Genomic DNA, 26,333 nt, shown 5'->3' with positions numbered 1-26,333 from the left:
CCGATGGGGGGGGCACCTCTCCGTCTTCGCCTGGCGATGCCAACCCGCACGCCCCTGTGAACGTCATCCTCCGCATGGACTCCCTCGAACAACGGAGCTACATCCGTTGCCTGCGGTACACTGACAGAGAGGACGACGCCCTGGCCGCCTTGAAGTCGTTGCTCAGCCATCACGGCCACGTGATGTGGGTGTCCAAGGAACTGGTGCGCATCCAGGCCATCCGGCGGGCGAAGGAGGCGGGAGACGCCGCATTCCGCGAACAGAAGTTCGAGGCCGCCTTGGCGCACTACGGGGAAGCCTTGAAATTGGACCCGGAATGGGACACGATGAACGCCGTGCTGCACTGTAACCGTGGCGCCGCCCACATGGCCCTGCGCTTGTTCGAGAAGGCGAAAGAGGACTGCACGCATGCCCTCCGGAAAAAGCCTGACTATTGGAAGGCTTTCCTCCGAAGGGCCAGGGCCTGGAGGGAAATGAAGCGGTGGGGGGAGAGTATATTCGACTACGAGACGTACCTGAAGCACGCCTATCCTGCAGGGGGAGGCCGGGAAGATGGGAGAGAGGCAGGAAATGTGGGGGCCAGCGTCAAGGGATCGGTGGCGGACGTGCAAAGCGAACTGGAAAGTGTGCGGATTGAAATGCAAGTGGAGAAGGAGCGGCGCGACTTTGCCAAAAGACAGCAGCAGCAACATGATTCCCATTGGCGGGGGGGCGGCCGACCTTGGCGCCATGGAAAAGGGCGGAAGCCGGGGTATCGAGTCTCGAGCCCGTTCGAGGAGTCGAGTAGCGAAGAGGAGGAGGAGGAGGAGGACGTCACGGGGGCGGAAGACGAAGAGGACGCTGATAGGGCGGGGGTCTTTCGCGATTTTTTCGAATACTACCGCCGGCACCAGAAGGAGGCCGAGCCTGCTAGAGCTAGCGGCCCCCACAACGGTCCAGCAGGCTCCTTTGGACGGTCAGCTTCTTCCTCTTCTTACTCGAGCAACCGCCGCGCCTACAACTTCTCAAACACGAAAAGAAACGCAGGGAGCAATGCGAATGGCAGCGGTGCTCCAGGCCCGAAATCATCCAGACCTTTGCCGGGGTGGGGTCGCAGCCGTTCCACCTCCTCCGTTCCTCACTCTGGCTCGAACGTTTCCACGCACTATTCCGTCTTGGGTATCGGACGCGTGGCGAGTTCGGGGGAGGTGAAGAAAGCCTACCACCGCCTGGCCCTCCGCTTTCATCCCGACAAGAACAAAGAGGCGGGGGCGGAGGAGATGTTCAAGAAAGTCTCGGAAGCCTACAACGTCTTGTCCGATAACAGCGCGAGAAGGGTTTATGACGCGGAGTTGCGGGTTGGCGGTGGTGGGATATGAGGGAAGATGGGCCTAGAGAGGCCATTGACGATTCTCTGGTCACGGCAGGGAAATGTAAGAGGCGGACAGAGATAGAAGAAGGACTGCAATGGATTAAGGGTGATAGGGCGTGGAGGGGATAAAATGGTCACCAAAAGTGTTGAAATAGGCGCTGGAAGGTATTTCGAACGAAAGTCGGCGAGTTGGAGTGTTTTCCGACACAGTAGAGATAGTCACTGAAATGAAACGTCTTAACCAAAAGAACACTTTGTACAAGAACTTCATAAACGGTACCCGACTCCTGCATCGTCACATTTCTGACTGTTCTTCTTCTTTGTAGAGCAATGTCTGGGGCGTATGCTGCATATTGAAGAGGAGCTACTGCTGTAATTGCAGTAGCTCCTCTTCAATACCTTTCTTAATATCTTTCGAACAAATTAGCTAAAGAGAAGAGGCCATTCATGCGCCCACGCACAGCCTCTCTTTCAGGGTCCTAAAAACAGGAACTCAAATCGAATGGACTGGAAAAAAAGAAAAGAAACCCCACCGCATGACTAGACGGTCGTGCGAGGCAGTATATACTATCTCAATGTTACCCCGGGTCTTGCCAAAGAAAATTTAAAAAGAACAACATCAACCATCTTAGAGGCGCGCTATGCAGGACCCCCTGGTTTGGGGCCACGTCTGTGCTCTACCCGCTTCGCTCGACCACTTTATGCCTGCAGATTTAACCCCGGTCGCAGCGCCTGCCTGGCGTCCCCTCTACTGTACAACAGAGCGAAGAGTCCACGTCGCGCCCGCTGTCTCTCGCCTATTTTATCGCTCCATAACCGTCATGACCGCTGCTCTGGTCTCGTTGTTTCGCTGTTTTGTTCCTCCTTACCGTGCCGGCCCGCATGCCTCAGTTGGGTTGCAACTGTCGCTCCTTCGAGGCCAGAGCCTGCTGCGCTTCTCGCACAGATTTATAAGTGTTGCTCTGGTCCTCGTAGGCCGCCATGTTGGAGAGCCGGCCCTTGGCGTTGCCCCAGTCCGACTCGTCCAGCACGTTCTGGTAGAGGAACTCGAGGATGAGGGGCATGGAGATGGTCATCATGAGGCCGACGAAGCTGCCGATGACAGGATTGCTGAACAAGAGCTTGGACTGGAAGAGCACGTCCGAGGCAATGCGTGCGAGGCCGTGGACAGCAGAAGACCGGACCAGACGCTGGTTTTCGTACATGCGCAGGGCCCATGCCACGTCCCCCCGGTCGGTGATCTTGCTCAGCTCCTGCGCCAGCCGGTAGCCGTCCTCCACCGCCTGGCAGCCCCCTTGCCCCAGGTTGGGCATCATGGGGTGCGCCGCGTCGCCCAACACAGCCACGGGGCCCTTCGCCCACCCCTTAAGCAGCAAGGGCGGTCGGTCGTAGAGGTCTCGCTGGTTGATATCCTCCTCCTTGGTGATCTCCAGCAGCTCCAGCACCTCCCGGCTCCACCCCTGATATTCCTTGATCAAGTGGGCCCCTTGCACTCCGTCAGGCACCTTCTTCCCAGAAGGCTGGCCCAGCATCGCGTACCACTGCATGCGGCCCTTCCCCACGTCCGAGCAGACGAAGTACTTCTCGGAGGCGAGATAGACCTTGTAGGCCACCTCTTTCACGTCGTGGGGGCGCGCCAGGCACACGCCCGTGAAGCACGTGTACCCCGAGTAGGTCGCGCTCTCCTTCCCGGGACTCTCCGAATGCATCTGGCCGCGGATGTTGGACCAGATCCCGTCCGCCCCCACCAACACGTCGCCCTGCACCCTCTCCCCGTTCGTCAGCGTCACGTCCACCGACCCGTCCGCGAGTTGCGTGTACTCCGCCACCTCCACGCCCGTGTGCAGCCGGCTCCGGTCCATGTACTCGAGCAGGATGCTCTGCAGGTCAGGTCTGTCGACTACTCGGGTCAAGGGGAGGCCGCGTTTCTGCGCCGGGGCCCCGGTGTCGAACTGGCAGTACCACTTGTTCGTCACGCCGTCCTTCAAGCCGTTGACGCGGTTGCCCGTCGTGGTCCCCGCCGCCATGATCCTCTCCGTCATATCTTTGTTGATGGCCTCCAGGGCAGCGAGCGCGTTGCTCTGGACCTGAATGGGGCCGCCGAAGGGACGGTACTCTCGAGTCTTCTCGTACAAATCGTACTCAATGCCATGCCGTTGCAAGGCGTTCGCCAGGACCAAGCCACCGATTCCGCCGCCGGCGATGATCACCTTCAGAGGCTTCTCCCGCAGACTACCATACTGCATGGAGAGGGTACGCGTGGAGGCCGAGCGGTAGGAAGGGACGCGAGGGAGGGGAGAGCTTGGGAGGAGGAAGGCTGTGACCGGGAATGCCAGGGGAGATCGCGTTGAGAGAAAGGCATGAGGGGATTGCGATAACGACTGCTATTTGACTCGCGGGTAAAACAATTGCATCAACTTCGCTAGTATGGGATCGAAGCGCGAGCACACCCCTAACAACATGCATCATTTCCTCCATCACTTTCTCTCGATCCTGCGAAAAATTCAGCAAAGTCACCTCCTCTATCATCATACACTACGGCGAAAGGTTATCAGAGGACTCCGATGTAGATTGATGGTCTGGCAATGATTACAACTACCACAAGCCTTATAAGGGTTGCATTTCCACGTAAAAAACGGTGGCGAGCTCAACGCCTCTCTTCTCTTCACCTAAATCCATTACGTCTGAGTCATACCTGAGGTGAAGGGCAGGAGCAAAGCTGCGACAGTCGCCAGACGTTGCACCATACCTAAAAACGTCTGAGAAAAGAAAAACATGGGTGGTGATTCTTAGGTTAGGAAGGAGAAAACTATGTCGAAGCGCAGGACGGCTTTTCCCTCTGTGCGGGGGGTCTGACTACGATCTGCGTGCCTGCGACGCCAGTCGAGCCGTGAGGCACCGAAAGTCGCTTCTCGATGTAATAAACCGCTTCAAGTTGTATTTTGCTTTGTAATTAATCTGCCTCTGTGCCCGGCAAGGCCTCGGCACCTTTGTCCGTGGTTAAAATGGACGCAGCCCAAGCGCGTGATGGAGCAGACGGCACGCGAGCCTGGATCTATCTTCCAATCGCCGACTCCCCCCTGCCTGGCATGTTAGATGCACACGCGTGGCGTCCCGGGGCTCCCCACCGGTGCAAGACATGGCATGGAAGACAACATTTTACGATGGGTATGCACATGCCAGCACGAGTGGGAGGTTGGCGGGAATGTATTTGTGCCCTTCCCCCTGACTTCAAGGACTCCTCAACTCCCCCGGCAGGAAGTAGCGCCTATCGAGTTGCAACGAGCGACGCGAAAGCCGAACAAGACAAAATCAGGACCCGGTGTGCCGTGAATGGGGGTGAGTTGCCTGACAGTTCGAAATTTCTCCAACTGCAGATACCGAGATATTCATGGGTTCTTAATTCCGTCACAGGAAGATCAATTGGTGGGAGCTTTTCTCCTGTTTGTGGCCGTCGTAGTCTTCGTCTACTACACTCTCTGGGTCCTGGTCGTGGTAGGTGATTACCCACTGCGTGCATCCCTGGGACATTTGTTTCAAGTTTATGGGCTTTCGCTGCGCTTCATGAATGTCACATAAGGCACACGAAGGAATGTTTACGTTGTTGGTCGCATGGTGTGCTGTAAGGCGGTGTATGCCCTCTAGCAGCCAGTAGGGTTGAGATTTGCCAGGGACTACCTCATGTGTTTCTGGCTACGGCATCATGCAATCCCAATCGTGACATACTTATGGGAATGACCCACATTTAAGACCGCATGCGCCTATACCTCCCCCTCCCTCACGCCGACACAGCCCTTCATTGATGCCGACGTAGGTCTTCACGCCATTTTCCCACCGCGATACTATGCCATAGCCATCCCCGCGATCCTCCTGGTATTGTTCGTGGGCTTGGTCGGCCTCTTCGTCGGCCTGACGATGCTCAAGGCAGCTGTTGAGAAGCAGGGGAAAATACAGGAAGACGTGGCTAGGTCATCAAGAAAAGCCGTGGTGAGCTCGAGGGGGAAGAGGAAGTCGAAGAAGACTTGAGTCAAGATAGAGCGATCAGTATAATGTGGACGTGCAGCGAAAAAGGGAGTGGAACGCGATTTTCGCTCATCGCCTGTATATAAAGCAAAGCAACTGCGTAATAAAGAAAATCAGAAGGCATTCGCAATGTATGAGATTTTGCGTCAATCCTCATGTACACGAAGGGACAAGTTCTACAGCACGGTCCACCACGCCTACCAGGCTACGGCCCCCTTTCTCCCGTCCTTCCCTCTCCCCCCGCGTTCCAGTATTCCTGGCTCGCCATCTCTCTCAAGCGGGAGGCAGCCCTGCGGAAGGCGAAGGAAAGCTCTTTCACCGATGCCAGCTCCCCCTCCGGGACCATTAACTCTTGAGCCGCATCCACATGTTCCCGCCCTGCCCCTTCCTTGCCCCCTGCTTCCAATTCCCTTCCTCCCTCCCTGTCCCTCGTCCCCCCCCCCCCTGCCCCCGAGCCGACCTGGACGCCGCTGCCACCAACTACCCCACCGCTGCCTGTATTCCCTTCCTCCTTCCTCTCCTCCCCCAGAAACAAATTTCCGATGGGCCTCTCCGCCGACATGAGAAGGCGAGTCTTGCTCTCGTAGAGGACATCCACAAGGGTGATGAAGCGCCTGGCCTCGTTCGCCCTCCGCGCTCCCATACAGGCCACCCCCTCCAGCACCAACGTGTGGAAATACCCGCTCAGGGCCTGGTAGTCCGCGGCGAACACATCTGTCGCGCACAGCTCTTCGAAACTGAAGCGACAGATGCCTCCGCAGGCCTCGGGGACCCGGAGCGTCCGGCCCATCATCACCGGGACCTGGCATGGCCCCCCTCGGCGTCCCCCACTAAGGCGCAGGAAAGCCGCGTCCAAAGCCCTCGCCGCCTCCCTCCTGCCTTTGAAAGTCTCCTTCACCTCTGCCATCCTTCCCTTTTTCTCTTCTTCCTTCCCCCCCTTCGATCCGGCCCCCGCATTCTCCCCCTCTCCAACTCTCCTCTTCGCCTCTGAGACCCCCTCGTGGACAGTAGGGGTGAAATACTTCCCTTGCTGCCAGGCAAAGCCTCGGCGGTGATCCCTCTCCGACTCCATGGACTCCACCCGGCACTGCCGCCTGAGCAGGTCTATGAAGGGGAGGAAGTAAGGTCGATTCAGGCCTCCCAAGTACAGGTCTTCCGGGGGCCTATTCGAGGTGGCCACCACCACCACCCCGCTCCCCTGCCAGAGTTCGGCAAATAGACGGCTCATGATTATGGCATCCGCAACGTCCGTCACCTGAAACTCGTCGAAGCACAGGACCGTGGCCTCCTGCCTGGGGGGGAGGGCCGGGGGTAAGGATGGCGTTGCGGGGGGGTATATGACAATGCGGCGGATCAAAAGTTACGGATTCATTTGGAAGCATTTCCTCTTTAATGTCACCCTGTGGTCGGCCAATTCGATCCCGGACAGGCATGCAACGAAAGGCCCCTCCGAGGGTGAGCCACGCCTGAGGGAAAGGAGACACTACGCCTGATTGCTTTTGCACCCGTAAATCTTTCTGAGCACTGCCTCCTATCCGTTCTTTACCCATGCCTTTTCCACCTACCCTATCTGCCGTGCGATTTGTGTGATCGCGTTGCGCTCAGGCCGCAAGTCCACGTGACGTTGTCGTCCTTCTCTCTGCAACGCCTCCTGCTTCCAAGCGTGAATTCGAGCATGAACTTCTAACATAAATGAGTGAAAATGCACCCGCCGCTTGCGTTTCAAAGGGCAGTGGTGGAAAAAAAGGTCCATCAGCAAGGACTTTCCCGTGCCGACTTCGCCGTGTAAGTATAAGCCTCGGAGGACCTTGTGCTGTGCGGTGGGGGACGATGGTGACGCTACAGCGGTCGATGAGGGCGTCGTTTTCTTTTCGCTCGATGATGAACTTGACGGTAAGGTCAGCGAAGAATCCATTTGTTTAAAGCTCATTGGTGGAGTATAGGTAGCGAGGAGACGTGAGAGCTTATCAAGCCGTCTGGCAACTCGATGTTGCTTTGCGTCTCTGCGCAAAGCCCCTTCATTTACCAGTGCTTCGTACACTTCAATTAAAGGTCGATTTGCAATACCAGCACTCGCTACTTCGTTCTGTGAGTGTATCGTATGCAGAAGGCGTGGGCGTGATGCAAAGCATGAATTCGTGCCACAAATTGAGGAGGCGAGGCCCTACCTGAAGTCCTGGACGAAGGGAGTTTGCGTGGCAAGTAGAAGCAAGGCCTAGAGCCCGCGTGGAGGCTAAAAAAGGACGACGTTGCCGTGCAGCCAAAAGTAGGACAGGACGGCCGAGCATCCGTATACTGTGCAGTAAATACGATAATTCTTCATAGAACAAGTACACGTCATTGTCAAGTGCTGTGACCTCGCTCTGAGCTGAGGCAGCGAGGGGGCTGGCTTGCACGATCTCAGTCTTTGTTCACAACCAGAACTTCTACGGAAAGGCGCGTCACACAAACAGACCTTGAACCTTAATATGTGATTCCCTGATAGTACTAAACAGCTAGACATGCCTTCTCACCTAGTTCGTGTCGTCATGAATGAAACAGAGCCCAGCCGGAGACGCTCCGACCTCCTCTCCCCCCTCCCCTACGCTGTGATACTAAAGAGTACAGCACGTCAACCTTTCCCTATACGGCCCATGTATACGCTTTCATTGCTTGCGGTTATCTCATTGCTGGCTAGCATGCTGCTATCGGAGGCCTTCATTGTTTGTACGAAGCCCTCTCCTGAAGTTGTCGTGAGAAGGAGAACGCACTCCATCCTTTTCATGAGCACCGACGCCCTAGAAAAGGCCGCTTCCTCTTCGACAGTGTCCAGTGACACCTCCTCGGCAGAATCAGACACTGTCATCAAGTCTGCTGGTCCCTGCAAAAACTTTCCGAAGTGTGACGGGGCCTATTTAAATAGAGGCTGCGGGGGCACCGGCAAAATCCAGGGGGGTATCGCAACCTTTCCTCTTCTAGGGTGGTGGCCAATCAAGGTATGTAAATGTGCTTGGCCGAGGATGGTTTACTTTTCAATTGCCAAACCGACTCTTTCGAGAGGAAGGGGGAGGACAGACTACATGTGTTCTAAACACCTTTTATGACGGTTCTCTTCCTTTTTAACCTCTCTATCGCTTTCGATGTGGTTCCTCACGATTCTTCAACATCTTCCCCTTTTTATGCTTCTGATAACACGACACATTGATCTCCAGGCGTACCGTCCATGTCCCTCTGCGACAGAGGCGGGCTATGGCTACAAGCGGAAGGGACAAGATTTCTCCGAATTCATTGCTGGAGAGCGGCGGAAGAAGCCGGAAGGGGAAGAACTAATCGATGTTTAGAAATGGGACAGTAGAATCACGCAATGTTGTGGGTCGTGCGTGAATGACTTGCCATTTTTGGTGGCATAAGGACGTTGGACGAGGACGTCAGTGAAGATGCTGGGACGATGAGAGAAATTGAATTTTCAGGACGAAGGTTGTCATTCGTGTCCTACCTTCCGTTTCTTTTGTTTTTGTTGACTCTCTTTACCACTTCACCTTTGATTTGACGAGGAGTACAGTAAGCGACTTTGTGCTGCGAGTGAATGGCATGACGAGACGGCAAGATGAGGCTTGAAACAAGACAGTGGGTCCCGTGTTTGTCAAATCAGTAAGAGCATCTTGTGCTTTCGAAAATCCGTCTGGTAGCAGACATGCCGGACGTGAAGCTCTTCTGGCGAGCACGAATTCGTTTCTATGAAAAGACAATCCACTGCTCGGCTTCTTGACACCTCGCACCTCGATGTTGGCCCTATCTTGTTTAAACATAAAATATTCCTCTTTTTGCTTCCGCTGTTACATGCAGCCTCAGAGTCATCGCAAGTTGGATGTCGCAAGTTTATTGTCTGAATAAGGTACAAATCAATCAAATAAATGCCACAACGCGGAAGCCTGGTCATGCCGACAATTCTTTTAGCTGTGCACGACTGTTCATCAAAACCATTGACTTGCAATTTACGGCAGTCAAATGAACTGTTCTTAAAATACTGTTTTGGAATGGCGAAAAGATAAATTGACCATATGGCGCCGCGTCGGAGGGGTCTGAAAGAAACGAAGTGAGGGGTAAAAAATCAAGTTAACATCATTTCAAGAACAACGCACAAGTGGTCGAAAAGGGCCACTTGTAATGTTAGGCAGTGCTCCGAGAAAATAGTCGAGTAGGAAGCAAGCAAGATTGGTGGCAGTGTATGCACAAGGTGAACATGCGTTGTTGCGAGCCGGTCAACGCGTTGCGTTCGCTCCTCGTCTTCGTTACTATGGGAGTTTGCGGCTTCCCGGCGGCTGCTGTGTGAAATCCCCGGTGCTCGCTTTGCTGGCCCTGGCGCCCGGGGTGTCCACACGACATTTTCCGCACTTATTTACACCTGCTTGCCAGCATGCAACCTTCAAGTTTAGAGGGCAGACACGCGCTCGAAGTTTGTCCGGTCTTGCAAGTCGTTAAAGTGGCCTCCGCCCAGGAACTCCGGTCGGCCGACATAGGAAAAGATAGGGCAGTTCCCGGCCTAACCGACGAGTCACGTCGACTCCAGCCTCACCAAGGGCTGCGGGTTCCTGCAGGTGTCACCGGATCTCCCGATAAAGACTACATGGAGGACTTAGACATGTCCGCGCCTGCATCCCAATTGTTTGGTAAAGTCGAATGTATGAAACGCTACATTCGAATAATGCGTGTCGCGTTTATAGCTTCGTTGTGGTGGGCCCCACATGGGACGCTATAACAGCCCGTTGCATGGTGCCGGAAAACCCCAATAAGAGATAGCCTGAATAAAGTCGTGTGCCCGTTCTTGATGTGGCACGCATACTCCGCTCACTTTGAGAAAGAACATGTGGTGAAAATTGACAAGGCCTGCAAAGCCAGACTGCAGTAGCCACGAGAGCATGGATGCGTCTGAGCCGAGGAGCGGGCGATAGGCTTTGATTCTTCTCGTGCCACCGCCGTGTAGCTGGCGTCACGAACAGAAACATCACACACCAAACCATGCTCCAAAGTGTGCCACATCACGCGCCTAATCTTTTCTCGTGCCTCTCCTTGCCTACAGTAGCATGGTGGTGCCCCTGGACCGCATGCAAGCCACCGACTTGAAAGCAGCGGGCGCCCCGGCCCCCGCCCAACCTAGGAGGACGTGCACTGCTTGTAAAGCAAGCAAGGTCAAATGCGATCGGCAAGCCCCCGTTTGTGGCAGGTATGTCTTCATGAACTCACCAGGGGCTTCAGATAGTTCAATAAAAATTCTTTTGTGCATGGACATACGACGGGGTTCCATAATCATGTTGCGTCACCCACAGATGCGCCCGCCTCCGGCTGACATGCGTCCAGCAACCACGTGCCCAAGGGCGCCCCATGAAGGTATGGTAGCTTCGAATGATGAATTTAGGTCATCTGGAACCTATTCACACAATGTTCATGCTTGTAGTTGTTGAAATGGCGGCCCTTCAACATGTGGAGGAGGGTATGGAAGATGCACGGAAGCTTGATACGGAGGGGCTTACAATCTTGTACGACACACACCAAAATAGTCGAAGTCTTCGGAGAGCGAGGGCATTATCAGTCCCGAAGGAATGATAGAAAGCACCCTAGCCACGCGGGAGGCCACTCCGGCACGCGCCGTATCAAGCGAAACGTCCACCCAGTGGGCCGCGGACTACATGGCCTTTACATTCTCCAACCTGCTCAAGTCCGGCGCAGTCCATCGCATGAAAACCTTCGCTGTGCTGTAAGTGTTCTCTCCTTGTACTCTTTCGTGCAGCCTGCATATTTTTCCCCTTATTAAATCGGCCCTCCCCCCTACCTCGCACATAATCATGCCGAGGAAATCCTACCGCTTTGATGTCTCCCGCGGGTCGCGCCCGATTGTCGCCGCTTACCTACAGCTCACCTTTCGTTTATCTGTTTCCCCTTTTCGTTTTGCCCAATCCTCATGTTTTTCTTCCCAGGCGCGTCTGGATGCTGTTCAGCATGTACTACGGCGTCGACCTGACCCGGGGCTTCCTCTCTGTGGCCTTGGCCTTGATGGATGCCTCCATCCAAGACCTCCAGCGTCTTCCCGAGACAATGGCCAGTAGCGTAGCCCTCCCCCCTGATCAACCCGCCGCCGAGGCCGCCTCCATCACCTCCTCCACCTCCTCTTCCTCTTCCTCCTCCTCCACCCCCGTCTCCTCGGTAGATGCCGCCGCCTCCGCTCCCCTCGACCCCGGCGTCCTCCAGCCTTTCATCGCCTCTTTAGACGACGGCGTATCTGCGGTTATTTGCTGCGTTGGCTGTCGCGGGGGCACCGGCAAGGTTTACTGCAACGACAAGTTCAAATCCACCTTCTTCTCCTCGGAGGACCTGACCCAAAGGACGCTGAGCGAGAGCACCCTCCCCGTCTACGTTTACGCCTGCATCATTGCGCCGGAAGACCGGGCCGAGTTTGTGGACTCGCTGACGAACGTCTGCTTCGGGACCCAGACGGCGCTCCCGCAGGTGACGCACATCGTCAAGGTACTGGACAGGCAAGGGAGCGACTTCCTCGCCATCGTCCGCCTGCGTTGCTTGACGCTCAACAACGGGGACTACGGCGCAGATATTTTGACGGTGGAGCCCGCGCCCATGTCCAAGTACGTGTTGCAGACCAGCGACGGGGCTGGGACGGGGCAGGAAGGGCCGGGGGGGGAGGGGGGGGAGGGAAGGGTGAGCGGAGACGTGTCGGTAACGTCGTCGGCGGAAGGGGAGGGCTCCTCCGATGGCACTGGCCACGAGAGCATGGAGTCGCCGCGTTGGAAGAGGGATGCGGGACAGAAAGGAGCGAGGGAGGGGGAGGGAGCGAGAGGGGGAGAGCGGGGGGCAGGGCGGGGGGCAGGGAGGGGGGCAAAGCGCGGGCGGAAGGCGCATGCGACCGGTCGGCAGTCCGGAGGGCCCAAATCGGAAACAACGAAAGGAAAAGAGGGTTCGGAAGGGAAGGGTTCAGGGACAGAAGGTGGGGGTGGAGGGGGGAAAGGGGGAGGCTCATGGTCCTCCTTGCCAGGGTTCGGGGCCTACGGCGGAGGGGGCCGGTTGGGGGGCATGCCGCAATCGCACTTCGACTTTATGGCCCGCACGGGCATGTCTGGGGCGGGTAGGGGGAGGGGAGGGGAGAGAGAGGGGGTGGAGGTGGGGGCTGGAAGCATGATGCGCGGCTTGGAAGAGAAGCGCGGAGGGATGGGGGGCGAGTGGGAGAGGTCCGGTGCCCCGCCACTGCCCGACCGCGCTGTGTACCCAGGGTCGATGGGGGCGGCGGGGATAGGACTGGGGGAAGGGGGCGCTTTGGCGGGGCTGAGGAGCTTGAACGGGGCCATGGGCGACGCGATGCGGGGAGGCAGGGGGGAGGGAGGGTTGATGGGCTCGGAGGGGGGAGGGTCCGAGACGGGGATGGCGTCCTCCCTGCCCTCTCGGGTCCAATACACCAGCACTCAAGCCTTCCTGATGCAGGAGCAGCAGGGGCCGGTGCCGTCGGTCTCAAGCACGTGGGGCGACCCCTACCATCACCAGCAGTATCAGCAACAACGCCAGCAACAGCAGCAGCAGCAGCCACAACAACACCAACAACAACCACAACAAGGTTTCCACCCTATGCACTTCCAACATCAACCCCAGCAGTATCCCTACATGCCCCCGTATCCGCCTCCTGGCCCCGGGGGGGGGGGCGAACGGAGGGGGATATCTGTAAAGGAGAGATGGGGGAATGGAGGGGGTTTGGCGAGGTTGTAAAGTGCAGGAGAAAAAAGGCGTTTGCGAGGGAGTGGGGAGGAAGCGAGCGAAAGAAAAGGGGGAGGGCAAAGCACGGCGAGTGTTTGAGCGGAATGCACCGCACATGAGGAGACGCGTGGGGTACGAGAAAAAGGTCGGGGGCAGGGAGTCAAAAGCGGAGGAGCGGTAGTGAGGACGTCATGGGAAGCTGAAGACTGATTGGACAGGCCCGGTTTTGGCCGAGCGTGGGAGACATACGATGCGATGGCGATTCTCCTGAACGGCTGGGAGGGGGAGGGGAGAGCACAGAGGCCCTGATGTATGCATGTGGGGGCTCGAGGCACAGGAAGAAAGGTGCGAGGGCAGCGGAGAAATCGCTGGTACAGGGTCAGAGGACATGGCGCGTCGAGAAAGAAAAAGGGCGCCCGAGGTCAAAAGCCTCCTGAAATGTGTCGGGAAAATCGTCAATGAATGACACGACGATTTCATTAAACTAGGTAAACTTGTAATTCTTTCATGTGGTAATCAAGAATGACAAATGCGACAAAATTTTGCCAGCGATATTCGCTTGTTTGGGCATGCCTTGCCCGTCGCCCGAACGCCCGATCGATCATTTTATTTTCAGAAGAACACTCGATTGATTTGAGAAATCTCCCTAGAACCATCATCATGGAGTGTGCGTATAGAATCAGAAAAAATCACCTATGACTAATTTCTTCTAGCTCTTCATTTTTTAGTTTTTTCATGAAATCGATATCGCGGGGATCACATTGATCGACGGAAGCGCAAGCGGAGCGCTTGCTTAAGACGTCTATGGGATAGCACCAGTCGATGATATAGATAGGTGTTCAATAGCGCCGCTGATAATCCCATGCCTGTCATTAATTTTGTGTATGTAAACCACTTCTCTACTTCCTCCCGGGAGCCATCCGCCGCTATGGTCGACTTTCCTAGCTCGTGGAAAAAAATGGACAGTCGCCACAAAAATAAAACAGAAAATACGCTACAAAGCATGCGTGCAATATTGACTCTGTGGACAATTATACCACATTGACGCTGCATGACTGAGAATGTAGCATGGTCTATCTCTCTGCCCTGGAATCCTTTCAATTGTGGTTGGGCAAAATATATTGCCAAAGCAATCCAGCCTAAGGACATGGCTGGAAAAACACTCATAGATACAACCTTGGCCGGTCGATAAGTCATAATGACAGGTCTTTGAAGGGAAACCAATCGATTCCCCTCTATTCGGAAACCTTGGTAGAGTAGAGTTGATGAGAAAAGTGCCAAAATGCTGGATACAAGGTTTGCGATGGTACATGATTGCCTCGCATGCTGAATCGGAGTTTCCATAGGAACCAACCCCTAGATTTGTTCAAATAAATCAAGAATGTACGTTAGTATGAGCTCTATGATTTTCACGCTTGGGCTTTTTGGCAAAAAGCGGGGTAATGCGTACTACATAGGGGAGGTTTACCGCTTTCTCAATACCGACCCACTACAGGCCCAAACGGACAGCAGGACGATTTGAAACCGCTTGCTGCAAACCCTTTATGAGATGGTACCTTTTCGTAACCTCACTCACAAATATGAGCCTACGCGATTCTCATGGAAGCCACATACTTGGTGCATCGACATGGGCCCCTAAACGGTCACCCCCGGTTAATGTCTTGGGTCTCTCTTTCATCATAGACCCGCGTCATCAGCTTGTCATCACGAGGCTCATGCACTCTACAAGAGTCGAGGATACAAGCCGAAAGCGTTCAATGTGACTCCATCTTGGGGGAGTCTCAACCATGGCTTTTTGAAATGAGTTTGATAGATTAATTTACCTACTATTTACTTTGTACCGGCACAGGAATCTCTGAAAATGGCGGTACCCAACGGGGTTCAGGTTGCACCAGACCCCTTCCATCACGCCACAGCTCCAGCACCCTACCACCATGGGTACCACCAAGCCTATGCTGCTCTCAATGTGGAATCTCAACTAATGCACATGCATAACGAGCTGTTCCAATCCCAGCTCCGTGCAATGCATTGCCTTGCGGAGGCGCAGAAAAGCATGCCAACGGGTTTTGCTGTCTTGGAACGCGCCCTGGCGGGAAGCACAGCATGTGATCAATATCAAAGTGCTGAGGTGATTGGCGCCAATAAAAGTGGACGTCAACTTGCAGGAGGGGGTCACAGTGGCGGATACAGCACGCGCTTAAGTACGGGGGGTAGCAGCGGTGGGGGTAGTGGGTCGGCGACGAAGAAACAAAAGACAAGCAAATGTGGCGAAGACGGGCTGCCAACGATCACGCCAGCCACGGGATGCACGCACGGAGAAATATACTGCAGGAACCTCTGTCGCAGCTGTTATCAACGCTGGCGCCGGGCGACAGTACGACACGGGGGCGCGGACCTGGTGGTGCCCGGAAAGGGGTATCAGGAGAGTGCCCCTCCTCCTGCCATCGACGACTCGAGTGAGGCCGCCGACTCGTACGGCACAGGCGGCGGGATGGATGGCGATGGCTCGACCATGGAGGAAGACGGCAGCGTGTACGGAGGTCGGCGCTCCATGTCGAAGCGTCGGGGCCCGGGCCCTCCCATTGACATGACAAGGACCGGCCGGGCCTTGAAGAAGCCGCCGCCCAAACGCCAGCCGGACTTGTGTGTCGTCTGCGAGCTGCGCCCGATTCTGTGCAGGTCTTTGTGCAACGGATGTTACCAACGCTGGCACAAAGCGCGCAAGGCAGCATCCGAGAGGGGAGAGCCCGAGGTCCCCTGTCCCTCAATCGCCATCCTGGAGCGCCGAAAGCTGCTCGCGAGCGGCGGCGGGGCGGGAGGGGGCGGAGGAGGAGTGAGTGAGGACGGAGGAGGTGTGGGGAGTGCAGGCGGTGGCGTTGAGGGAGGCGCAGTCGCAGAGGGCGAGCAGGTGGGAGTGGCGGCGGGGCCGACGGCAGGGTCGGGGGCGGGGGGGTCCGCTTTGACTTCTCAGCTGCCGCCAACTCTGCCGAGGTCGGAGGACGCGCCGCCACCCGCCCCGGAACCAGCGCCGCAGCAAGCACCAGCAGAGAGCGCGCACTCAGAAGAGGGAGCAGTGCGGCTAGCGGAGCAAGAAGGAAAAACGGCGGTTCCCCCCTCCCTCGGGTCGCCGCCAGCCCACCCGGAGGCGGACCGGCAGGCTTCGTCTTCGGAGGGGCAGGCCACGCAAGAGCAAGGGCAGCAAACGGCGCTTGCCACGCCCCAGCAGCCGGAGCAAGCGGAGCCCGAGAAGGGAACTCCGGGGCCGGGCACTGGGGTCGGCATGCCCGACAGGCAAAGGGCGGAGGTATAGGGGTGAGGGCGCGGAGGGAGGGTACAAGAGTGAGGGATGGAGATGGAGGGCGGGGGGGTTCTGAGGGACGAGGCCGAGCTGTTGCAAGTACGTGGAATGCCGCTAGGAGGGCGTGGCCGGCGCGGATGTGGCACTGGGGACACAGAGTTTGTAGGGCAGGCGGGGGGAGCGGGGCTGTGGAGGTAGGGTGGCGCACAGGGGCCCCAAGGGATGCACATGATGGACCCGGTCGTAGGGATTTTGAGGGCCACGAAGGTGCTGAGAGGCCTTGCGACGACCACGGAGTGCATGGCACACCCGTGTGTCGAAGCGGTTAGTGCCTCCCTCCCTCTCAGATACTTACGATCTGAGGGAGGTTTAGGACGAGAAGATCGAAAAGTGTCAAATGAAGAAGAGAAATTGAGAGGGTGTACAGTCGCCTCCATTTGGAAAAAGAACACACTAAGTTTTGGTGACAGAGAAACAATGTATCTCGCTCGGCGATTCTCTCTTTTCTTATCTTATTTCAAGACACCTGTACGATCTGAATTCCTCCCTCGCCCGTCGATGACGCGGCTCTACTTATTCGCGATGCCTGCTTTCAAAATGAAGCCGTTCACGAACCGTAGCACAGCCGTGTCATCCTCCGGGTATTCTTCCGTCCTCTTCGCTTCACGGGCCCCCTCCATCACTCTGTCCCAAAGCGCCAGGAACGGGTTCGAGCCTCTTCCCTCCGTTCCCCCCGCCATTCGTCGTGCCGGAGACGGCCTCCGCCCCGTGAGTCTGTAAGCAAAGGCGAAGGCGTCCTGGAGGGCGGTGGGGGAGCCGGGGGCCGGGGCGTTGAAGTGGGCGGGCAGGACAGTGGTGAAGTCCCAGGTCGTCGCGATCCGATCCACAAAGTCCACCAACGCGTCTGGAATTTTGGAGTAGACGAAGGTTTCGATCACTGGGGAGACCAGCAGGCGACGCTGAACAAGCTTGAAGGTGGAGAACCGCGTGGGCCCGAGGAAGAGGATCTGGAGGGCCATGCGCGCCCAGCCTTTGCGCCGGTTCGCCGGGGTGTCAGGGGGAAGCGGGGCGCCGGGGGGGACCGCGTCCGGGTCATCCCAGGAGGCTTTGAGGAGGTCGGGCACCTCCACCACGGGGGACGGGGAGTCTCCGTCGATATAGACGACCAGGTCCGTGACCAGCAGGGTCCGTGAAGCCTTGTGGAGGAAGACGACCTCGTTGGCGGGGCCGATCCCGATGCAGGGCGGTTCGAACACCATGTGCTCGATCTCATTTGCCCAGGGGGTCTGGGCCGTTCCGCCGCCTTTACCCTTGTTCCCGTCGCTGCTGGCTCGAGGGTCTGTCAGGTAGGCGTCGACGCGGAAAGGAGGGGGAAGGTTGATCGGCCATGACCACTGTCCTGGACACGCGTACACTTTGGCCGCAGGGTATGCCCGCGCAAACCCGCCCACAAAGACTTTGTGCTCAAAGGCAGTGGTAGGTAGGACAATATAGGCAACTTGACCGCCAAGCTCGTCCACGAGCCGCCGACACTCGGCTGTTGCAGCGACGGGTGCGTGCACCCACAGCCGACCATCGGAAAGCCGGATTACCGTCATGCGGATAGGAGTGGTCACGTTGAAGAAACCTTGGGGCTGCTCAAAGGTCCAAATATCCTTGGCGATTTGTCTTCGGACGGTGCGCCTTTCAAAATAAGGCTTCAGTGGGAGCCCTGTGATCAGCGTGTATTGCCTCTCTTTCCGCAGGCGGATCTCCTCAGGACTATCGGAAGCGACGCCCGCATTGTCACCACTGCCGCGAGTGTATACTTCAAAAAGTGTTGCCAGTGGGTTGGGTTTGCTGTTTCGGACGGGCGTGGTTGGGGTCGCCCTATTTCTGGACGGTGCTCTTGTAGCAGGGTCTATTGTAGCTTTTGTTCCGGTTGAAGGCTTGTAGGCAGAGATCAAGGGACTGAGAAATAGGAGCAATACAAAAGCAGAAAATGCGGCGCGGACATGCGGGCAATATCTTGGTGGCTTATGCATGTGATGGGCTTCATGATCGGAGGAGAAAGGGAAAATAAGAGTGACGTTTTTCTCTAAAAAGCATGTGGGAGAGGGATTATTAAACATATCAAGGGGGCGACTGGGCGATAATTGGCCTTGCTCAGGGATGGCGAGGGGGGAGGCTGGTCATGGACACAGGCTCTGCTTGATTAAATGAACATTTCTCCATCAAACAAATTGTTATACATCACAGGCATTTACCATGCTTGGACACGCGGGCCTAGGCCTCCGTCGTTGGGTCGGCAATGCGGTCAAATTTACAACAAAGCCTGATGCTATTAGCTTTCCTCCATGCCGCACCCTCACTTGCACCAGCAGAAGCCTCGCCGCCTTCGTGTCCACCTTTGACGGAAGCAGTTCCCTCGTTTTTCCCGATTGTAATCGAGCTTCATTGCGACATCACCATCACCATGGCAGTCCCTTGATGGCCTTCTCAAGAGGGTTTTCCACCCCCCGAGAGAGCCCTGCCGCCGATCTCGACGTCCCTGCAGAAAGTATTCAAGGGGAAGATGAAGTGCTGGAAAATCCCAAGCCTCCCCGTAACTCCTTGGTGGGTGTGGTTATCTCGGACAAGATGGATAAGTCGATAGTTGTCAAGGTAAGGGAGAACGTCGGAGGAAAAGGAGCAGGCCATGGGTGGCGGAGAAAGGACTTGGGAGTTGAGTTGAGAAGACCTGATAGCTACTGTACCCATCGCGCTCAAACTTGGCTTATGATTCTTTTCCTTTGTGCTACAACCCGTCTTTATGCAGGTGTCACGGCTCAAACTTTATTTGCCGTATATGGTACGGAAGAAGGCAATTAAAAAAATCATGGCTCATGACGAGGAGAATGAGTGTGGGATGGGTGACACGGTGCGTATCAAGCCCTCGCGGCCGTTGAGCAAGAGAAAGCGATTTGTCTTGCACGAGGTGATTCGTAGGAACCCAAAGTTGACGATATGAAAGGATTCAGGCTGGGAACTGCGGACGACTTATAGACTAGCAAGAGAGGAGTGCCTATATATTTGTAACAGGCTTGCTTGCCACCGTTCTTCGATATAACAAAACCAATAACGAAGCTTGTAACCTCTTTCTCGATGGTTGTTGATTTTTTTTGGTGGGTTTTCATCTCCTTTGTTGCGTCCGGCCTGTGTCCAGGCGCCTTGTGCCAGCGCTACTCGTTCCGATCCGTCCACGTCGACAGAGCAACTTGGACATGGCGAGGCGATGTTCAGAGGTCTGGCAAGGTCATGGTAACAAACCAAGGCAATCATGCGATGAATCGATACGAAGTACATGATATCATCAAGCAAAGTGAGATATTGTGGTAAGATTTTTCAGTCGTGTGTCCTTTTGGCACTTCCACATCCATCTTACAGGGCCATTACCTGTATGAGGAAAAAACCTTCCCTTCCCTTTCTTTCTATTCTCCTTCTCCTCGCCGCCCACTGCACCACTACTGATCACGTAGAAGGTTGTATAAAGGTGGCAAACATTGCTTCAACGGTTCGTAACCATCGGCTCCGTGCCTTTGTTTCGCCCAGAAGGGTGTTGCCCCACGTGCGGGCAGTCTTGTCAAGAAAAAGCTATGGTGTCGGAGCAGGAGCTCCTTGCACCAGCACCTCTCGATATTGTACGAGCTCGACCGATCACACCGAAGAAGATATGCCTCGACGAGTTCCAAATAAAATCATGCCAGGAACCATATATTTTGTATCCACTCCGCTGGGCAACCTAGGAGACATAACCTTGCGGGCACTCGACGTGCTGCGAGGTGTTGATTTGATTGCTTCTGAAGACACACGGACCACAGGGCTCTTGCTCAAAGCGCTTGGTTTGGGAAAGAAGCCTCAAGTAAGCCACCATCAACATAACATACAAAGCCGCGTGCCCGACCTGATCAGGCGGGCTCAAGAGGAGAGGCTTTCCATCGCCGTGGTTTCTGACGCGGGGACTCCAGGGGTCTCCGACCCAGGAAGTGAGCTAGCGGCTGCCTGTTGGACTGCAGGCGTTCCTCTTGTCCCCGTCCCGGGGGCTTGTGCGGCTGTGGCGGCGATAAGTGTTGCGGGCTTCCCCTCCACTGAGTTCACATTCATCGGCTTTCTCCCCTCGAGAAGCGGGAAAGTTCGTCAAGCAGAAGTGGCCAAAGCGGCAAGGGAGGAACGGCCTTGCATCCTGTACGAATCACCGAACCGCATCCTCCGGACATTGACGGAATTGAGGGAGGCGGACGAGACGGGGGGTGGGCGCCTGGTCCTAGTCGCCCGCGAGCTGACCAAGCTCCACGAAGACCTCTACCGTGGCACCCTGACGGAGGCCTTGGCCCATTTCGGAGGCAAGGAAGAGCAAGGGGTATCCGTGGAGGCGGGCGCTTTCGCACCTCTCCGGGGGGAGTTCACCTTGGTGCTGGGGCCTCGGCCTCGGGTGGCGCGCTCCCAGGAAGAAGTGAGCATCGCCGTGCAGGCGATGCTTAGGGCCTGCCTGGAGGAGGACGGCATGTCCGCGTCCGAGGCGGCCAAGGCGGCCAGCAAGACCCTGGGGAAGGAGGCCGGGCTCGCAAAGTCGGACATGTACAAACTTGCTGTCGAAATGAAAAAGCCCCGAAGCTGACCTCGCCGGAGGCACCTGTCTTTGGAGGGTGGGCGCAGGCCGCGCGCCTCCACGTCGGTCTTCAGATCGTTATTTCTTTCCAATTTACGTTCATCTCTCTCGGGCTCCACCATCGGACCCCCCTCAGACACTCAGGCAGACTCCTCCTCCTCCTCTTCGTCCGCCATGACCCTTCGACGGCCCGAGGAACGGGCCGCCGGCGAGGCCTCGCTGGCCCCACTCGGCACACTCCCCGCAGGGGGGAGGGGCGCGGCCTCCGCCTCCGCAAGAGTCGCTCCAGCAGGGACCGCCGGCGAGCTGGCAGCATCTCCCGCGGGCGACAAGAGTGGGGGAAGGACTTGGGTGGTCGGCATCGAGGGGGCGCTCTCCCTACCTCCAAAGAGCTCCTCGTCCTCGTCCGACCCCGAGTCCTCACTCGCCCGTGTCCGTTGCACACGCCGCTTCTTCGGACTGAGGGGCCCCTCTCCCTCTCCCTTCCGTTTGCGAGCCTCCCCCGTCTCCTGCCCGCCCCCCTCTCCCTTCCCACCTTCCCCCTTCCCCTCCGGCCCAAGCACCCCCTTCCCGCCCGCCTCCTCACCTCCTCCTTGGCCCTGGCCGGGTTCGACGCCCCGCATCCCATAGTCCTCATCGTCGGAACTGTCGTTGCTACTCTCCTCGCTACTACTCGCCAGCCTGACCTGTCTGCCCGGGCCCAAACCCTGCATTTCTGGCTCCGCGAACTCGGCCCCCTCCCCCTCCTCCTCCCCATCCGACAGAATCTCCCCCGCCTTGCGTGCCAGCTCTTTCTTGCTCACTCGGGGTGCCTCCCTTGGCTCCTGTGCCCACTGCAGAGTCAAACGTCGCAGTTCTTCGTCCCTCTCCAAGGCAGCTTGTCGCGCCGCCGCCTTTTCCCGCTCCCTCTCCTCCTCCTCGGCCCTTTTGACCTCCTCCCGCCTCCGCATCTCCGCCGCCACCAGGGCCGCCTGCCGTGTCCTGGACTCCTCGTCCTCACGGAAGCGTTTCTCCTCCGCTTGGACGTATTGGCGGGCAAGTTGTAGATTGGCCTTCATGTAATCAACCTTCCGTTTCACCTTGGGGTAAGCCTGCGCGAGTTCCGGGCGGGAGAGGACGCTGATCGCGACAGACAAGTCTCGCTCGGCCGATCGGGACTCGCTGACAGACGTCGTCCGCTGCGCGTTGCTTCGTTTGAAGGACTCCGAAACCGAGGCATCCAGGATCAAACCCACGTTGAAAGCAAGCGCAGGCTTGCCCGGTTCCACGTGGAGGGCCTTGAGGATCGCCCGGAGAGCTTTCTCCCAAGATCGTTCCAGAAAGTGCGCGTGGCTTACGTATTCCAGGACTCGGACATGCAACCCGTCGGTCGACAACCGGTGCTTCTTCAGGAAGGATTCGTAGCAATGGATCGCTGCGTTGCGTTGTTTCTGTGCCACGAACAGGTGAGCAATGTTGATCAAAATCTCGTCCGGTTTGTCCCCGGAACGCTCCCTCACCGCCTGCAGCACTGCGCGCGCGTCTTCCACTTTTCCAAACTCCTCCGCCAGGACCAAGCCCAGGCCGTGGGCCGCGTACAGGTTCCGTGCGTCCTTCTTAAGCACCTTGGTGTGGTAGACGCGGGCATGGCCCATGTGGTGTGCCTTGTCTGGCACAGTGACCGAGTTCATGAAATACAGATTCCCCAGCGCCACCATGGCGTAGGGGTCGCCCTCCTTGTTCAACGGCTCAAACAAGCGTTGGGCCTGGTCGCGATGGCCCGCGTCCTGCTCGACCTTACCACACACCGCCGCCACCTCCTTGTCCTGAGGCGCCAGCTGCCGGGCCCGCCCGAGCCAGGAGCCCGCCTGTTTCGTGTGACCTTGCCCGTGCGCAAGGATCCCCAACTTGATGTGCGCGGACACGTGGGAGGGGTACTGCTTCGTGATGGCCAGAAGCAGCTCCTCGGCCGCCGCCAACTCGCCCATGTCCTGGTGGATCATGGCCAGGTTGAACACGGTGGTCAGGGTCTCATGCCGCAGCAGCCCCCGACTCCGCTTGACAGCCACGGGCACCGGGTCGGGCGGGGTGGCAAGGAAGAAGGTGTGCTTCAGACACAGATCCCCGCTGGCCCCGCCCATCATATCGTCCTCCGCCTTCTCATCTACCACCACCGAAACAAATGCCTCCCGCGGGCCCGGTCCCAGCGCGAATCGAACGTGGTCGCCAGGCTGCAGGCCCGTCAGTCCCTCGGGGCCGCTCCCCACCACAGCCGCCGCCCTTGAACCTTCTTCCAGCCGCACGGTCATGCCCGGCACGTCTTCCCAGCGCCAGAAGACCGCGTTCCTCGGGTGCTGAATGGGCTGCTCCGAGGGCAAATATTGCGCCTCCAGCTCCCCCAAACCGGAGCCCCCAGTGCTAGCGTAGGCCTCCAGCGCCCGTCGGTAGTACTCGCGGGCCCCGCCTTGTTCTCCCTTCACGTGGAGGAGGGCGCCCACGTTGCTCAACAAAGGGGCAGGGACGACCTCCTGTCGCTGGAGGATCAGCCGTTCCGCCTCCAACAAGCAGCGGAGAGCCTCCTTGGGGTCGGCACCGGGGGCCCGTTGATGCACCTGACCAAGCGCCACCCACGTCTCCTTCACGTCCGGGCGCAATTCCACAGCCCGCCGCAGCTTGTCGAGGGCCTCGTGCTTATCGGCGGCGAGCTGGTGCTGCTCGGCAAGCAGCAGGCCCAGCAGAGTGAGCGTGTCTGGGTCGTGGGGCACCATGTCGAGGACGCGGTTCAGGGCCGCCACCGCCTCCCCGAGGCGGGCCACAGCCTCCTCCTTCCTGTCTTTCAGCGCCAGGGTGCGGCTCTGTGCTGCCAGCATTTGCGCGTGGCCGTACTGGGCGGGGGCTAGAGAAGGGCAGAGCTCACAGGCATCCCGGTAGTAGATCAGCGCGGACTCGAAATCATCGAGTTGATGAACCACTTGCGCCTTTACAAAGATGGCCTCAGCCCGTAACTCCGCAGGCGCGAGGTCTTCCGGGCGGGCAAGCGCGCGGTCGACCAGGGCCATGGCCTGCCTGAAATCCTTGCGGTAGATCGACAAGGTCGGGAAGTGGGGCGCATGCCCGTCCTCCTGGACGGCCTCGGGGGCCAGGCCCCGCCCGTGGAAGGCGCGATCCAAAGTCAAGCTTGTCCTGCCCTCTGCCCCTTTCCCCCCTACGTCCACCACGTCCAACACCCGGCAGGTAAAGACAGGCCCGATGCGTATCAGGTCGCCCCGCTCCAAGCGATGGGGTCGATCCCCCGCCCCCCTGGCGGCCTCCAACTCCACCTTCTCGCTCCCCTCCACCACCCGCACGGCTTGCGCCCCCACCGGGAACCACTTGTGAAGGTAGTAGGTGGCCAGGCTGACAAGGGCCAGGGGATCCTTCTCGTCCTGCACGTAGGCGGCCGTCTGCATCCTCACAACGCGATCCAGAGTGTCCAAGTACTCGTCCGGCTCCGCGTCGGCGAGCTCCGCCCGGGCCAAGGCCAGCATGGCGAAGCGATTGCCCCGACTCAAGACAAGCGCACGCTTGAAGGCAGCCTTGGCTCGGTCAACCTCTCCCAGCCGGTAGCAGCAGAGGCCGAAGCCCACGCGCACTTCCGCGGGGCACTGGGGATGGCGGCGGATCACCTCGCCCAAGAGCTTCCGCGCCCGCCTGAGTTCGGCAGGCGTGTTCACGTGAAAAGCATGGATGGCGAGACCGAGCATGGCCATCAGATTCTGTCCGCCTCGATTGTTCGCCTCGGTGATGGCGTTGTTGAACAGGTACTTGGCGTGCTTCCAGGTGCTCCCCGCGCTCAAATTCATGGCCATCCAACCTTTATTCAGAAGCGTAGGCTCGGCGTATTGCACCACCGTGTCCGCAACGTCAAGATTGTGCTTGGCTACGTCCCACATTTCCATCCGCCGCTCTTCGTCCTCCGCACGCTTGAATTTGATCGCCTCCTGTGTCGCCAGTGCACCTAGCATATTGTAGACGCGTACAAGCCCTCTTCGAAACTCCCTTTTCTGAGCCTCCGTATTCCCCTCCATTTCCTCTTGTACCCCCGCTTCCTTCAAACCATCCCGAAGCAAATGCAGCACTTGTCGGAAGAGGTCAGGTCGCCCCTTGCAGTAGTAGGCCTCGGCCACATCCGCCCACACGTCTGGTAAGGCGAACTCGGCCTGTAAGATCTGGAGAATGGCGTCGAACTCCGCGGAGTCACTCACATCAGGCAAATCTTCGGCCAGCAGATGTACGCATTCTGCACGCTGTGAACCTCGAATAGGGATGATAATGCCATCATGCTCCGGCGTTCCCATGGTGATAGCCCCCTCGTGGGGCCTGGCGGAGTGAGGGGGCGATTGCGTCGAGGTGCTAGGCCGGTATTTGCATCAAGGACGACCCTCCAGCGTCGGTCAGGTGCAACAATGTGACAATGGACCAGTCTATCTATGTGCGTGAATGAATGTGTCAAAAGGACAGTGAGGGCGTGAAGCCAGTCGACTGGATGGGTGACTAACTTAGCCTCCTTGGTGAAGAGGAGCGAGTCCTCCTTGGGCTCTCTGTTCTCTGTGCATGCATCGCGCCCGGTGGGCATTTGTTCGGGTTGCGCATCCGCTGATACTTTCAGCTCGATCCGTGGTCAGAAAGCCTCCTGCGACAACTACTAGAGCGCATTCTAGGGGACGCAAGCGGGTTGCCTTGACAATTCCGTTTATTCCGAAGCCCGCGCTCCTCCTGTTCCACCTCTGACCTCCTCCACTAGGAACAAAGGACGCGCTCTAACCTGCCAATCCTCTCCCACCAACATCCATAGCCTTAGCTGTTGCACGCTAAAGCGAGCAGCCCTGCGGCCTGCGTGGCATCTGGCGGTGATGCATCGTGGGGGCGGAGGTCGCAATGGCCACGGCCGCGTGTGCAGCAGGGAAGCCGATCGTGGTGGTGTTCCAGCCCATGGCAAAAACGGATACAATCCGGATCCAGTGTTGGACCAGGGGGCCAGGTGCGAGACAAAAAGTTTTCATGGTAGAGAAGGTGTAATTGGCGGGGGGGAGAACGCTTCGTGCTTAGAAAAGGAGGACTTGAATGATCGGCCTGTCAGAGGGGGCACGGGTGGAGAGAGCCAAACGGAAAGGAATGTTTTTCAGTGTGGGAGAGCGAGAGAGACCCGCGGGCACAGCAAGGGAAGGATGGACCCTCATGTGGAGAGGTATGCATCGAGAAGGGAAGGGGTCTGGGAAGGGACTTCCTCGGGAGGCCGCAGAGACGGGAAAGCACACGGCGCGCATCTGGGTGAGGGCGGC

At 57.6% G+C, this 26,333-nt stretch overlaps 6 protein-coding genes across 6 annotated transcripts; 2 read left to right on the top strand and 4 right to left on the bottom strand.

Annotated features, from left to right (window-relative positions):
• Window positions 1-5,823: 5,823 nt before the first annotated feature.
• On the bottom strand, window positions 5,824-6,336 carry NGA_2056220 (uncharacterized protein; the record flags this gene model as incomplete). The annotated part of the gene is made up of 1 exon (XM_005855085.1): window positions 5,824-6,336. A coding segment is annotated over one exon (513 nt), but the record flags the coding sequence as incomplete, so codon positions are not given.
• Window positions 6,337-17,211: 10,875 nt separating this feature from the next.
• Window positions 17,212-17,520, top strand: NGA_2122000 (uncharacterized protein; the record flags this gene model as incomplete). Its single annotated transcript, XM_005855090.1, has 1 exon — window positions 17,212-17,520. A coding segment is annotated over one exon (309 nt), but the record flags the coding sequence as incomplete, so codon positions are not given.
• On the bottom strand, window positions 17,501-18,440 carry NGA_2095500 (uncharacterized protein; the record flags this gene model as incomplete). The annotated part of the gene is made up of 1 exon (XM_005855087.1): window positions 17,501-18,440. A coding segment is annotated over one exon (940 nt), but the record flags the coding sequence as incomplete, so codon positions are not given.
• Window positions 18,441-19,866: 1,426 nt separating this feature from the next.
• Window positions 19,867-20,667, top strand: NGA_2110600 (tetrapyrrole methylase family protein; the record flags this gene model as incomplete). The annotated part of the gene is made up of 1 exon (XM_005855088.1): window positions 19,867-20,667. A coding segment is annotated over one exon (801 nt), but the record flags the coding sequence as incomplete, so codon positions are not given.
• Window positions 20,668-21,542: 875 nt separating this feature from the next.
• NGA_2079700 (ctr9 protein) lies at window positions 21,543-24,213 on the bottom strand (the record flags this gene model as incomplete). Its single annotated transcript, XM_005855086.1, has 1 exon — window positions 21,543-24,213. A coding segment is annotated over one exon (2,671 nt), but the record flags the coding sequence as incomplete, so codon positions are not given.
• Window positions 24,194-25,483, bottom strand: NGA_2112500 (tpr repeat nuclear phosphoprotein; the record flags this gene model as incomplete). The annotated part of the gene is made up of 1 exon (XM_005855089.1): window positions 24,194-25,483. A coding segment is annotated over exon 1 (1,156 nt), but the record flags the coding sequence as incomplete, so codon positions are not given.
• Between the last annotated feature and the right edge of the window lie 850 nt (window positions 25,484-26,333).

This window comes from Nannochloropsis gaditana (assembly GCF_000240725.1).
Source record: "Nannochloropsis gaditana CCMP526 unplaced genomic scaffold scaffold294, whole genome shotgun sequence".
NCBI lineage: Eukaryota > Eustigmatophyceae > Eustigmatales > Monodopsidaceae > Microchloropsis > Microchloropsis gaditana.
This window is presented reverse-complemented; position numbering and strand designations above follow the sequence as displayed.